Source organism: Amblyomma mixtum, chromosome 6 (genome assembly GCF_055824585.1).
Source record: "Amblyomma mixtum isolate Tamu chromosome 6, ASM5582458v1, whole genome shotgun sequence".
Lineage (NCBI taxonomy): Eukaryota > Metazoa > Arthropoda > Arachnida > Ixodida > Ixodidae > Amblyomma > Amblyomma mixtum.
Window position 1 is genome coordinate 141,608,198 of NC_143017.1, and position 14,428 is coordinate 141,622,625.

A 14,428-nucleotide genomic window follows, 5' to 3' on the forward strand; every position below is an offset into this window, starting at 1 on the left:
TTAGGTGAAAGTCAATGGGAATGACTGGAATATAAAGAAAAACATATGGAGCTCATAATTATTATCCAATTATTCTCCTACCTTTGCGAGAGGTTAACTGACACTTGCGAACCGATCCTGCGGACGGGACGGTATCACGGAGGAGACGTTGTCAGTTCGGCAATGATTACTGCATATAAACCGCGGAAAAGTCTACGATGCTTCGGCAAAAAGTCACAGAAGACCCTATTGCTTCAAGTGTTTGTATTTGCCGTTCGGACGGATAGTGTCCAGAAAAAGAGCGTAAGAGAGGAGTGTTTGCGTGAAGTTACCAGTCGGTGAAATAATGTATCAGGAACAGCATAAGGAAAGGGTAGAAACAATTAACAAGATCTAGTGCCCTACGAGTGAGTTGAAGGCAGATGTATTAAATATGTTAAAAAGTAGTTCCTTTATTTGAAAAAAAAAAACTTCCAACGTCTTTTTCATTACAACACTTGACGACGTCTTAATAAGTATTGCAGAAAATAAATAGTTGCGCATAAAAGAAGAGAGGATGAACGAGAAGACACGGAGAAGCGCTAATTTGCAACTAGGAATGTCCGATTTTTGCATTTATCGTAAGTGTCTATACACGCCTCTGATAGTGCAGTAAATCCTGAGTTGAAAGTTAGCGCTCATCCGTGCCTTCTCATTCGTCTTGCTTTTTTTGCGCAGTATTATTTCTTCTTAATTATGAGCTACCAGCATGTCCTAACTTATTCTCTTTTGATATGCGATACAAATTGTGGTTGATAATTTTATTGTGACGATAAAATGAAAGATCGCAATTCTCATCTATCAAGAAAGAAAAAGAAACTTCAGATGCTCACTGCAAGTCTTTTAGGTTTCAGGGCAGTAATTTAAGCCCCAGAATTTATTCAGGCTGTGTTACCAGACAGAACTTTATCTGCCTGAATGTTTTTCAAAAGCCCGGTACTCCTACAAGAGAGGGTGTCTTTTTTTTTAGGCGTGAGCGACCTTAGGCATACATTTCGACAAATCTCTTTTCAGGCCCAGATCTCTTGGTTATATTACCCAGATCTGATTACTTTTTCAGAATCTTAAAGATATAACCTTCTAAGAATAGTTGCTTTGATTGGAACGGACGCTCCTTATAGGAAGCCCTCCGCGTAGAAAAAAATATTCAGGCAGGAAGGTAATGCACCATAGAAATTGTAGCAGCTAATGAATTCTTTGACACTAAGACACCCATAACTAATTGAGAGCTTTCCCTTTACAACGCTCCATCATATAGTTGCTGGCAGTGCTTTTGAAGTTTGTAATTTTCGCAAGCTAACTTGTAATCTCTAAAGTCGTTTGACCAGTGGATCGCTGTACTCTTACGACTGCACTGTTTCCGCTTTCACACTTACCCTGATGAAGTCGTCGAATGCTTCGTTGGTGCAGCCCAGGACATTCGCATGCGTAGAACGTCGGCGCAGCGTACAGCAATACTCGGAAGGAAAATAAACAGTACCTGGCGCTAGGAAAAAAAGCTGCACAAGCTGCGATCCTGTGCGCGAGCAGATGCTTGCCAGCAGCTGCTCGGCAGCAGCAGAATAGAGTAAGCAACAAATCCATAGCAACACTGTTCGTGAAACCTGGGCTTCTAGCTTTCGTTCAGAGTCAAAGCCACATCTGTTGTCTATCAGAGAACGGCGCCACACGGATACTATTTATATCTATGCCGAAATCTGTGCAAAACGTCCACACGAAAATGTAAAATCTCCCAAATTATGTTACCATAGAGAGAAGAAAATATTACGCCAAAATTAACTAAAAATCTGGTTAAGGTGTTCACGGTCATATAATATGCTTTAGCAGATTTTTTTTTCCCGTCCTTACGAAGGTCGCGGAAAGTCTTCTGGTTTTCTACGTGCAGTCGTAATAAGAGAGTTCAAAACAACCAAGCATGCCTTCGAGTTTTATTCACTTTAACAGTTAACATACATTCCCCTTTTCTGCGTTCCTCGTGCGCAGTGGATACACGTGTCGTTGGCTTCTTGTGACCAGCGCCTCGGCTGCACGTCGCCAGTGAACGACAGCTTACTCGCGGTGCAATAAGAAAAGAGACACTATGGAGCCAAAACCAAAATTTTATTTCATTTGGTTGTTAAGAGAATCCTCTGCTGCTTACGCGATTTCTCGAGCGGCAAATCACATGTTGAGCCCTCCGCTAACCTCCAGCGCTGCGCCAGTGACGAAAGAACTGGCTGTAGGTGAGCAAACAAACTTGATTGCCTCGGCAATCTCGCTCGGCTGTGCCGTCCTTTTGAGAGGTGTCACCGAAATGATTGCATCTTTCATGCCTGGAGGCGCACACGCTGCAGACATGGGGGTCTCCGTGAAGCCCGGCAGCACGGCATTGCAGCGGATGCCGTACGGAGCCAGTTCCTGCGCCGCTGTCTTGGTGAGGGCCACGACGCCAGCCTTGGAAGCAGCGTACGCGCCGAAGTTGGGATAGCCGCTCTTGGAGAAGATGCTGGCTATGGTGACGATAGACGCGCCTCCCGCGGGCAGTGCTGCCCCGTAGCCGGCAATCAAGCGGCCGGCTGCCCGGACAACAAGAAATGTCCCCTGCAAGGAGAAACGGACAGCGTAAGTACTTTGGGGAGGACTTTTGAAGCAGTGCTGCGGCCATATGTCCAGACAGAATTATAATGACCGTGTTGCAGATGCTTTTGTGGTGACTACAGAGACGACGGGATTGCACACTTCGAGGCTTAATTAGGAAGCAAGGGCTCGCTTATCTATATGTTTGATGGATTTGTCTGTTGTGCTTTGTGTTGTGACAGACAAATGCGTAGGAGCGCGGGTCCTGTGTGTTTCTTTTTTCCTGCGTGCGTGCCTACGGTTGTGCTGCGATCTTAAAGGAAGTGAAGTTTATAAACTTCCCCAGTTTTCCATGTGGCTCATTCGACCGCCCTAATTTTACTTACCTCATCGACGAAGAACTCTCGACCATTTTTTTTTCTAAAGAAGCTGTTGTTTCTCACCTCGAAATTTAAGTAGTTATCGTCGTCAGTGGTCGCTGAAAGAATCTGTAGCCCAAAGCACAGGAAGTGAAGCACAGGTATGGTATGTGAGCTTTAACGTCCGACAGATCCAGGTGGCTTATGAGAGATATGGTAGACAAACGCTCCGGTTTAAATTCGCCCACCTGGGGTTCGTACCGGGCCGCAGGTAGACGCGTTCGGACTTCGTTTCTATCAATATTTACGACCACTGCGGGAGGGAATTCATACCAGTACACTGGGCTTAGCAATAGAATGCCAGGACTATTCAGCAACCGCAGCGGATCTCACTGAAAGCTTTTACGAAAAAAAAAATATTGCCAGGAGGTTACCAGTCTTCCACCAGCTGCCACCTTACCTTCAGGTTTACCCTGATGACGTCGTCGAACGCCTCATCACTGCAGCTGATGAGAGGTGCAGTGGGCGATATGCCGGCGGAGTTAACCACTATGCTAAGCGGTTGCGGGAATGCATCGCTGACGCTGCTGAAGAGCTGCTCCACGGAGGACGAGTCGCCCACGTCCACGTGCACGGCCTGGTGCTTGGCGTCACCTGCTTGTGGAAGGTGACGATACTCGACTATTTATTTCTGCTTTATTCAATACCAACTGAATAACTTCAGTTTGTGCGACGTCAGTGGTAAATTCAGATATGTTAAAAAGATTGGCTAAACATTGCCGGTTTCTTGCTTGGTAGACGGGCCATAAACCTCACCTGGCTGATACTTTTCTGACAGTAAGGTAGTATATAATTGCTTAATAATGAAACACAATTAGAATTGCTGGAAATTCCTGTAAGTATGAGGTGCCCATCACCTTATCGAGTAACTTTATGAAGCGCCGTTTATCGCACAATGTCCCTAGAAATGCTGCTTGATGGAGAATTGCTCTTCGCAACACTGCTTCGAAATATTGAGTAACAACTGACCTGGAAGCGACTTCGCCACATTCTTAGCGGCCTCCAGCTGTTTGTCGGCGACTACCACGGTAGCACCCTCGGCTGCTAGAGTGTGGCAAACGGCCTCGCCGATGCCACTCGCTCCTCCCGTCACCAGGGCCAGCCGTCCGTTGAGAGACATTGCTCCTCAAAGCTTACCTGGAAGCGTGGCTTTCGGCCGCTTAATAGGCACTGCCCCTACTGACAAGCTTCTGTCACCTTGGGTTGAAGATAGCACTCAGAAACGACAGCTCCCCGGCAGTGACCCTTGTGCCTAGGTCGAGAGTGTTTTTCGCCGATTGTATGCGGTTATTTCTTAGTGGTTGGTTGTATCGGGAGAAAAGATAACTCTTCTCTGCTATTCTTGTCCTTTTTGTTCGCCTCTTAAGGTCAGGCACATTGGGCGATATGAGCACAAACAAAGCCATCAGAAAGGGCACTCAGCCGCCGCGGTGGCTCAGTGGCTATGGTGCTCGGCTGCTGGCCCGAAAGACGCGGGTGCGATCCCGGCCGCGGCGGTTGAATTTCTTTGGAGGAGAAATTCGAGGCCCGTGTACTGTGCGATGTCAGTGCACTTTAAAGAACCCCAGGTGGTCGAAATTTCCGGAGTCATCCACTACGGCGTCTCTCATAGCCTTAGTCGCTTTGGTACGTTAAACCCCATAAACCAACCAACCAGAAAGGGCACTCAGATAAGCTAAAAACGGCTGAAGAAGGTTATGTGCCTGTATGGGCACCTTACGGAGACAACTTAAACTTTTGAATACAGTGCTAATACGTAGCGCATGATTGTCGTGTTTGCAGTGAGGTTGGCTTTCAGTTGAGCCCTGCTGCATGTTCATTTGTTTACCCTGAGTTTTCCAGACACTCGAAAAACAAAAATGTGCAGCATACTTTAAAGAAGTTAGGCTTTATTGGTCCCAAAAAATATACAAAACAACATAAATGTACAGACGAGGGTCCCAAAGTCAAAGACTGCACCGGGACCCTCGATAAATCATTATTACAAGAAATGGTTACAGCATAGTTAGCGGATAAAGACAAAATATAGAAAATATAAAATCAATACTTCACAAAAACAAGGTCAGAAATCACAATAACGCAGGTAATATAACACATCAGCAAAAAGAGAATAACACATCAGCATTCCAATAAAAATACTTTAAGTTTGTTTTTGAATTCAGGCAAGGAAATTGATGTTTTTAGATTGGGTGGCAATGTGTTCCAAATTGAAATGGCTTGAAAAGACGACGTCAATTTACCATAATTGGTATGGACTTGTCAGTAATTACCACATAGAACCTGTCAATAAGAAATGCGGCAAAACACCGTTAGCTCGCATGCAATAAATGGTGGCGTACTGAAGGATGCTGCTTCAGTGAAATGGTTTATTGTTTTGGGGGGGTTCAACGTCATAGAGTGACTCAGGCTATGAGGGACGCCGTAGTGAACAGCTGAGGAAATTTCGACCACCTGGGGTTTTTTGACTTACGCTGACATCGCAGAGTACACGGGCCTCTAGAATTTCGCCTCGATCGAAATTCAACCGCCGCGGCCGGTATCGAATCCGCATATTACAGGTCAACAACCGCGCGCTTTAACGACTGAGTCACCGGGGCGGGCGCTTCAGTCAACTGAAACTGCGATGAAATGGCACTGCCTGAATGCCAATGTGATGAAATTTTAATGTATATTATTGGGATCTTAACGTCCCAAAGGACTCAATCCGAAGACCCCAGCCACAAGCCTCAAGAAACATTCGCCTGATATTAATGCTAAAATAGCGCTCTGTGTTTTGTCTTCATCTCGTTTTGTGAAAAGTTGAGGGCGTTCAACCACCCCTGATTTTAATCATTAAAGTGTACCTACCTACCTCATGATTACCTTTAGATGACATCCGTAGCCCAAGTTTCAAGGCTGGTCTTGAGGGGGCGTTTATTCATAGGGGTACTCATTTTCAAAACCTTAGGAGTATGCGTAGTTCAACGGCAGCATAGATCACATAACTACAGATGAACGATTTACCCTTTTGCTGCCTTAATAGCTGAGCATTTCGAGCAGTATTAACTGGTAGTTAATTCTTGCAAATTTTCAGGACCAAAAAATTGCAGAAGCGAGAATATTACAGGCCTTTTAACTAATTAGTATGCTTTAAAACCACTACTTCCTGTCGCCATTGAAGTGCTGAACCTCGCCGTAGTGTTTGAACTCACAGAAAATGACGTCGTCGTCACATTATACCACTCCTCTTCCCTGTAGCTGTATCAGATTTAGGCGAATTTCTTAATCTTTTTCATACCAGTTAAAACATGTCTAACGTCCTTTCATTTCACTCAAAAGCCTTCCGAGTGAAACTATCGTATATCGCAAAAAATTTAAACTTTGAAGCATCTGCGATGTAGCTAAATGGTGCTGTACAAGGCAGAGGGGCTGGTTTATTTCACGGCTATTTCTTTCGGTAAGGTATTAATTATGAGAATTTAAAGATGAAATGTTCTACTCCAAGGAGCTGGAAACTGGAAATCAACACCACTGAGTGCGCCCATGTGACAGGGGTAAGAAATCGGGTGCAGTACAGACATTGCTGGGCTGGAGTTTTAGGGGTGGAACGATATTTCCACGATCGCTGCCTCTCGTTCACAAACGAGCAGCCACCTGGCTCCCGATCGTGTTTTATTTTTTTAATGCGAGAGCATTAAAAGGGCCGTGGAGGTGAAAACCCTCCGGCGTCGTTGGTGGCGTCGACGCCTGTTTGAAGCCTCCACTTGATGGATGCTGTTTAGAGCGATTTACCTCCCTCCATCTTCCACCTATGAACCGTTCACACCTTCTTTGCCCCCTCCCCCTCTCCTGTTGCAGGGAGAGGGTTCAGTAAAAATAAAAAAGGAGGATTACTGCGGAGGTAATGACTCAGGCAACAATAGGCCTACTTGCAAAATATACAGCTTCGCGAAGAAAATGCGAAAATGAAGTTGCTGGAAAAACGCAATCTGGGTCTCACAAGCCACACCGGTGGCTCTGTTTGAAACAGCCACCAGGCAGTGAAGTGGCGCATCGCTGTTAACCGGCACGCCACAGCGCCGGTAGTGGTATGTGTATCGGTGACCGCTGAAACTGTACGATGCACGCCAGCCAGTCTGGCAACGTGCTCGGGCACTTCCGGTGAGCGGGCAATAAACGTCAGTTGTTTCATGGCTACCGCACGTGTCGGTCTCTTGTATACATGGTGTCAGAAGTGACCAGTTCCCGCGCCAAAAAATGACGGAGCTTCCGCCTCCAGAGCCGTTACGTTTCGGGGATAATGTGGCGGACAACTGGACTCGATTCAAGCAACGGGTAGAGCTCTACTTCATCGCCACTGAGTCAACAGAGCCAGGAAGACAACGCAGCAACGCCCAGAAAGCCGCCATTTTGCTTCACCTCGCCGGTCAAGAGGCAATAGATGTGTACAACACCTTCGATCTTACCGCTGAAGACAAGAAGGACTACGACAAGCTAGTGCAAGCTTTTGAAGCCTACTGTCTACCGCAGAACAATGAGACGTTCGAGCGCTACGTGTTCCGGAACCGCACGCAAGCCGAAGGTGAGCCGTTCGAGCACTTCTATCGAGACCTGCAACTGAAATCGAAGACCTGCAATTTTGACACCCTTCGGGAATCGATGCTGCGTGACCAAATAGTGTACGGCACATCTAGTAAGACGCTGAGGGAAAAGCTTCTAGCCAAAAAGGACTTGACACTCACCGCAGCCGTCGAGTGGGCAAAGGCTGAGGAAATCGGTCTCTTGTATACAGTATGAGGATCCGCCGCGGTCTAACAGTGTGACACTGTTTGCAGAGTTGCGTAGTCGGAATTTCAGTATAGTCAGAATTAAATAGAATCATAATTGGAATAGGTTCGCGAGTGAAAGAGGCATACTGTTGCACTTCCTTCACCTCAGAAGAATTGATCGCCTGTAAGTTTTTTTTTTAAACACACGCACGAACAGTGATCCCCACTGCACTAGAAAGCTAAAATGAAAGCAGATTGTAGTGCATGTTTTCAACAACAGCTGAATGACCGGAGAAGCCCTGAATGATAAGATTATTGAAAGCTAAGTTGCGCTGTTCTGCTCATATTTTTTTTCTGGCGACATAAACTCCTCGTCTAATTATGATCTGACGGGTAAAAGTAAATGAAAGGCGTGACTGTATCAGCCTTACATCAATAGAACACGATGTTGTACTCAAACTATGTGAGCAGTATAGTCCTCTTTCGCCGAAAAACCGATGTGTGTGTGCGCGCGTGTGTGTGTGTGTGTGTGTGTGTGTGTGTGTGTGTGTGTGTGTGTGTGTGTGTGTGTGTGTGTGTGTGTGAGAGAGAGAGACAGAGTGAGTGAGTGAAGCCTACACCTTCCGGGCACCCTCGGGGGATGAGAAGGTGGCTCTTCCAGCGCTTCCTCCGGTGGGTGCGCCTTCGGCCCCCCACCGGTAAGAAACTGGCAGGCGACTGATAGGCCGGCCGACAGAAGCGCGTGGCATGACCCTGTACCACTCTTGCATGACACGACACGAAAACCATTTCTTTACGTCGAACTTTACTGCTAATGTAGTCTTCTTAGCACTACTTTACACTTCTCCTTAAGCGGCGGTGTGTACAATTGTAGACATCAAATTTGGCGCCTCGTGGCACTCCCGCCCTTGCTTCAAACGCGATGGTAGGTCACGTGGGCATGTAAACATGCCTCTTAATGGGACAACTAGCGCCATCTAGATTTTTTGCACCAAAGCTGAAGGCCAAGCAAAACATTGAAAATGGACGCCACCGCCTTTGACGGAGCAGCGCGTGAGTGCATTGCAATTCTTTTTCTTTTTTCACTTGCACATTATATTTAGAACAATGGTGTTTATGTCAGCGTAATATATAAGGTTTGCGCTTTTCACGTGCAAAATGTTTTTGCAGCATATGTTAAAGATGGCTGTGTGCCTCAGAGTGAAAGATGCGTGTGTACAATTGTAAACATGGCGCTTCAAGGCCGCCTTACCAGATAACGTTGTTCCTGCTTTTTATTTCGTTTCTAAGCGGTAATGGAGAACTTTATCTTTTATGTATTATAGGTCTTAGAGAGCACTCAGTATGCCGTCCAAAAGCATCGACTACGTCCGCTCAAGCTCTTTTAGCCAGAATAGCCGATGGAAATATCTCGGATGGGGCCTTCTCAGACGATGAATTCGAAGAATCTGCCGAAATTGTGGTAAGTTTTGCCACTACACAAAAGCAGTTTTAAAATTTACTTCATGATTATTTTTATAACTCTTTCATTGTATTCTAGCCTGCTTCAAATGGAGATCCTGTGCTAGTCGACCACAACATCAGTAGCAGTGATGATGAAGAGAATGTGTAGCCACCGCCAACGCAAAGAAAGAAAATCGTGGTCAAGTGGATTAAGAAGAAATTCTCACCGGTGGACACTGAGTGCAAGTTCATCCCTAACAGAGGATCAGCTGTTCTTGAGCCGCTTGAGTATTTTAAGAAGTACTTCCCAGAGAAAATTTTTGATGACCTGGCACATTTCACGAACATTTACGCGCTGCAAACAGATGGTGTTGAGTTAAACGCCACATCGGAAGAAATCAAAGTTTTTATTGGCATTATGATACGCATGGGAATCTTGAAATTTCCGAGAATCAGGATGTATTACCAGAAGGACACAAGAATACCACGTGTTGCGGATGCAATTACATCCAAACAATTTTTCAAGCTGCGAGCGGCACTACATGTTACTGATGTCAACGCTCCACAGGATCCACCCCATAACAAGTTTTGGAAAGTGGCACCAATCATTGAAGCTGTCAGAAGTCGATGTCTTGCTTTGGAACCCCTTGCAGACAGCAGCGTTGACGAACAGATTGTGCCCTTTACAGGAAGGGTCCCCGCTAAGCAGTTTGTGAATAACAAGCCAAACCCCGAAGGAATTAAAGCATTTGTCTGCTGCAGTTCGGACGGGATGGCTCATGACTTTGAGTTATATCAAGGGAAAGGCACTGGCGTAAGCAGCGACCATTCACACTTGAGCCTCGGCGGATCAGTTGTGATGCGGCTCGTGGAGGCGCTCCCACATGGTCTCAGCATGAGGTGCTATATGGGCAATAATTTTTCTTCGGTGCCGTTTTTCCGAGAGCTGCAATTGCTTGGGATTTTGGCCTCTGGTACGATCAGGGCCAACAGACTTCTAGGCTGTGAGCTCAAGAGTGAAAAGGAGTTGAAAAAGGAGGGGCGCGGAAGCTACGACTTCAGGATTGCTGAAGAAGAAGACGTAGTGATTGTTCGCTGGCACGACAATGGTCCATTCAACATGGTGTCTACATTAGTAGGAATAGGCAACATCACCAAGGCGAAGAGGTGGAGTGAAGCAGAAAAAAACATCTTGAGATCGACTGTCCGCAGGTAATCTCCCAGTACAATAAATTTATGGGTGGCGTGGACAAGCTCGACTTTTTATGTCCTTGTACCCCCACCATTCAAAGACAAAGAAATGGCCAGTGAGAGTAATCGCCCACGTCATCTCCTTCTCCATCTGCAACAGTTGGCTTGAGTACATTCGTCATGCTAATGCAGAGGGACTTCTCAAAAGGGAAGTGAAGGATGTAATGGCGTTTCAGTCAGAGATTGCACGGAGCTTGATTGCAAGGAACAGAACTGCGCCTAACAGGAGGGGAAGACCAAGCACGGGCACAGCAAAGCCTGCCCGAAAATCACGTGTCGGCACACCTCTGCCGACAAACTCCACACGATTAGACGGAAACAACCACTGGCCCATTCACATCAACGCCAACTTTCCGCAAAGGTGCCGAAACGCGGGCTGTCTGTCAAAGTCTCGAATCTGCTGTCGTAAATGCGAAGTTTTCCTTCGGCCTGAGTGCCACCAAGGACCTACTATAAATTTCATCACAAAAAGTAGGAACCATCAAGTGGGCAAGCTGAGAGGCATTGGAAATGCACTCTTAAGTACTTGAAAAAGTTAACAGTACCGGAAAATTATTGTTCCTTGTGTAAGTGGACATAGACATATTTCGCGGCATAGAGGCGCCATGTGTACAATCTTTCACATCACAAAAAATTTTGTTCGCTCAATAAACATGTTTTTTTTATATTAATCAGCTCGGATTGTTATTTACAGGCAATATGTGATGGAATCGCAATTTTCTTTCGTGTTTATCTTAATTCGCGCCCGAATTGGGATGCTTTGACTCTGCCCTTTGAAAGTACATCTCTAGTCCCTCGCGGACGCGCTCACCGAAGGCGTTGCTGTTCGGCTCGCCGGGCTCCACGCACGTCTTCGACGCTTTGTACACCACCCATTGAAGGCCCTGCTTCCATAAGACCCACTCACACTGAGCCGTCAAACCGTCAAGGGGAGCTCGCACACAACTTAAAGAGACTATGCAATGAATTAAAAGTCGCTTGTAAATGATTCCAATGCTTAGAAATGATGCTAAGAAGCATTCTCCCCAAGTATGAGTCTTCGGAGCTGAGCCGGAAATTTAGCATGAATTTTTAAAAACCTAGTTTTTTAAAATTCGCGGGCTTATTGGTGTCCTCGCAGTGACCGATTTTGAAACCAAAATCGTGAAAATAGACGTCACTAGTCCCGTGACGTCGGCAGGCCACCACACGCTGTCATTCGCTTGAGCCACGGCGGCCACTACGTCACGGGCAGACTTCCGGTAGCCGTGAAAATCATCTGCTCGTGCCGCCGCGCGGCCCCATCGGGCAAGCGTGAGCCAGGGCATTGCCTTCGCGAATATGGTTTCAGCTTACCTGTGCCGCCTCTTTCTGTCGGGAGTTTGGGAGCCACTCGCACTGCCTTTGTCGCAGTGAGAAGCAAAGAAATCGGACGCGCACCGCAATCCAGGAAGGCGAAGAGAGACCGGAGAGACGCTGCCGGCGCTGCTGCTGGGGTACTGGGTGCGACAACCGGAAGTCGCAAACTGAACGTCAGCGACTGACGTAGTCATTTGTGGGGCCCAGTCCCAGAGCTGTTTTCTTTATTTTTTTTTCGGGTGCCCCGCGTGTACGAGTTGAGGGGGGAGAGGAGGAGCGTAATTTTTAATCGTCTATAACTTCGTTGTTATTGATGCTAGCTCAGAAATTCTTGCGCTGGGGTGACTAGTGATGGAATGCCTATCCCCCGTCTGCTTCACCTAATCTCTCTTAATTTGTTGCATAGTCCCTTTAAGTGTGGCAATCTCTTCTATCTCCGCTCCTCTTCTCATCTCACTTTCACCTTCCACGGTCGCCACCCGCCGGGTTGCGCATTATTCCGACCGCGTCAGAACATCCTCCCTCCATGCTAGCCACAATCCGGGTTTTCCCAGCGGCAGCCACTTTCGGTCTCTTCCTCCTGAACCCTACAAGTGGAGAGGGGCTTTCCCTCTCCACATTGCTGCCTTCTTTTAGCTGTGGCACGCGAAGGCGCCAGGTGGCGGCTTCAGCAAACACCGTCGACGGACGCTTTTTTTCAAATGCACGTTCTAAAGTTGCGCAATACAACGATTCACTTACTTCCGACACATGCAAACGTCCACCCGCCCCGCCCGACACCCACGTCGACACTCCAGAAGGCATCCTCCCTCAACCGACCCGCATACCTACACCCTCCACTGTCCTTCATTCTCCGGAAGGCTCCAGCGGCCGGAAGTCCACGGGAAAGCAAATTAAAAGACGCAGTGGGAAGACGATCAATGCAAAGTCAAAATATACAACAAATAGTCTTGACGCAGATTTGTCGCCTCGCTTCGTGTGATCGCCTGCCATTTTCTTTTGTACTTTTTCCGAGGCGTTAAGGGCAAAGAAATTCGTTTTTGCGCAGGATAGTTATGTTCTGCAGCCTGACCTCAGCTTCAAATCATTCAAGCAGAGAGGGTGCTTTGGCGAGAGAGACGCTGTAGAAACCCGGCATTTATTGGACTCTTAATAAAAGCAAAGATTACTGGGCTGAGGGTCTCCAGCCACCCAGGCAAGGATTTAGAATATGTTTTTCTTCCTCTTCTTTCGCCCTGTGTAGGGGACAACGCATACGCAATCTCTGTCGGTGAAGAACTTAAGCACGTTCATAGTGAACAATATGTGCTGATTGTAGCGCTTTACTGCACTGCTTCTGGGTAAAAAACGTATTATCATGAGCAGAAGTTTACGGGACATGAGTATGCTGGAAAAATGTTTTTCGACAAAGTCTTGCAATCCAATCACCTGAAAAGTGTCATGGTATAAGGGGCATCATGTATGCTCTATTCGCTGGTAACAATATCGCGCGACTAGCTCCCTAGGCGTAGCATCAAAACATTTTTTCATAAGGAAAAGTGTGCCATATATTTTGCGGTCCATAGCAGTTCTTGAAGAAGTGCGTGGCGTGCTGTCACACCGTTCAATGCATTGTTCAGTTTCATTCGCGCGTTAGAGTTTGTTTTCTTTTTCGGTGACTTCCTAATGTGACCTTTCTTTCTACTGTAATAGATTTCTGGGTAATGTGCAAACATCAGCGAGCTTCCCAACCCTGATATAGCTTAAAAGAGGAATGAATTTCTGCGCGTTGTTGGTGCTTCACTTGTGCATTACCCTAACTTTTAAAATCCTGATTCTACTCAGATCGACTGCTTTGCTTCCCTTTTTTTATACACCTCAGCCGTCTCCTCATGCCTGAGAAAAATGCTGAGGTCTTTACTTGATTCGTTGGGGCCTCGGGATCCTTGCCCAGCCAAGGATGGCCGCTGAGGTTACTCGACCTTCTTTAAAGATTCTAATATTAGCTATTTCTAAAATTTCTTTCCCAGCATTAAAGCGTAGTAGCAACTAACGTTTTAGGTCCTTTACACCATCGAAATTTTTTTTTCTTTCTCGCAAAGTTCCGCAGAAACCTATTTTCTTACACCTTGAGTTTGGTGCATGATAGCCTTAGATGCTTATGATCCACTAAACCCCACACTACAATACAATACAAAATCCTGATTCTGATGTGTTCCCTCATGTTTGCAAACTTGTTATGATGTTACTGCTGCACTGTATTTGTGACTTGCTTACATAATGCCAGCCCCTTATGTGCGGCCCCTGTGCGCTTTTAGGGTAAATAAATTAAAGAACAAGATTACAAACGCTTAGAAATTCATCTAAAGGTCACAAAGTTTAAAAATTCATGGAGGTTAGAACAACGACAGCGAGCTGTTCTAATCTAGCTTTCTCTAAAGCATGGTTACAATTTGATATCATTTGCGGAGTACACTAGACGATTTCAAGCTTAATTATAGGAAAGACATGCCGAAAAATTGCATTTCCTCTACTGAAAGTTGCAATACAGACCATATTAAGCTACACACCTAAACATTCTTTAAACAAGTGGAATGTAGCACGTCAACCGCTACTGCTGCGCCGTTTAGAGTACACAACACTGGTGATTTAAACAGCTAACATCCAGGGAATATC

General features: G+C 46.3%; 1 protein-coding gene across 2 annotated transcripts; it reads right to left on the reverse strand.

Moving 5' to 3' along the window:
* Window positions 1–2,097: 2,097 nt before the first annotated feature.
* Window positions 2,098–4,199, reverse strand: LOC149340644 ((3R)-3-hydroxyacyl-CoA dehydrogenase-like). Of its 2 annotated transcripts, none has more exons than XM_089551317.1 (3): window positions 3,963–4,199; window positions 3,394–3,590; window positions 2,098–2,598 (listed from the first exon to the last, which is right to left on the reverse strand). In XM_089551317.1, exons 1-3 carry the CDS (start codon window positions 4,111–4,113, stop codon window positions 2,179–2,181), a joined length of 768 nt encoding a protein of 255 aa, XP_089407443.1. In that variant the 5' UTR covers window positions 4,114–4,199; the 3' UTR covers window positions 2,098–2,178. The 2 variants fall into 2 exon arrangements, with proteins under 2 accessions (XP_089407443.1, XP_089407444.1); XM_089551318.1 differs by having other exon boundaries at window positions 3,394–3,587; window positions 3,963–4,195.
* Window positions 4,200–14,428: the final 10,229 nt, after the last annotated feature.

Excerpts from the sequence above, each read along its gene's own strand:
- LOC149340644 (XM_089551317.1), bottom strand. The coding sequence starts at position 4,113 with ATGTCTCTCAACGGACGGCTGGCCCTGGTGACGGGAGGAGCGAGTGGC. Across the intron at positions 3,591-3,962 it reads TGTGGCGAAGTCGCTTCCAG|CAGGTGACGCCAAGCACCAG; the intron begins GTCAGTTGTTAC and ends ACCTTCCACAAG. Across the intron at positions 2,599-3,393 it reads TCATCAGGGTAAACCTGAAG|GGGACATTTCTTGTTGTCCG; the intron begins GTAAGGTGGCAG and ends TTCTCCTTGCAG.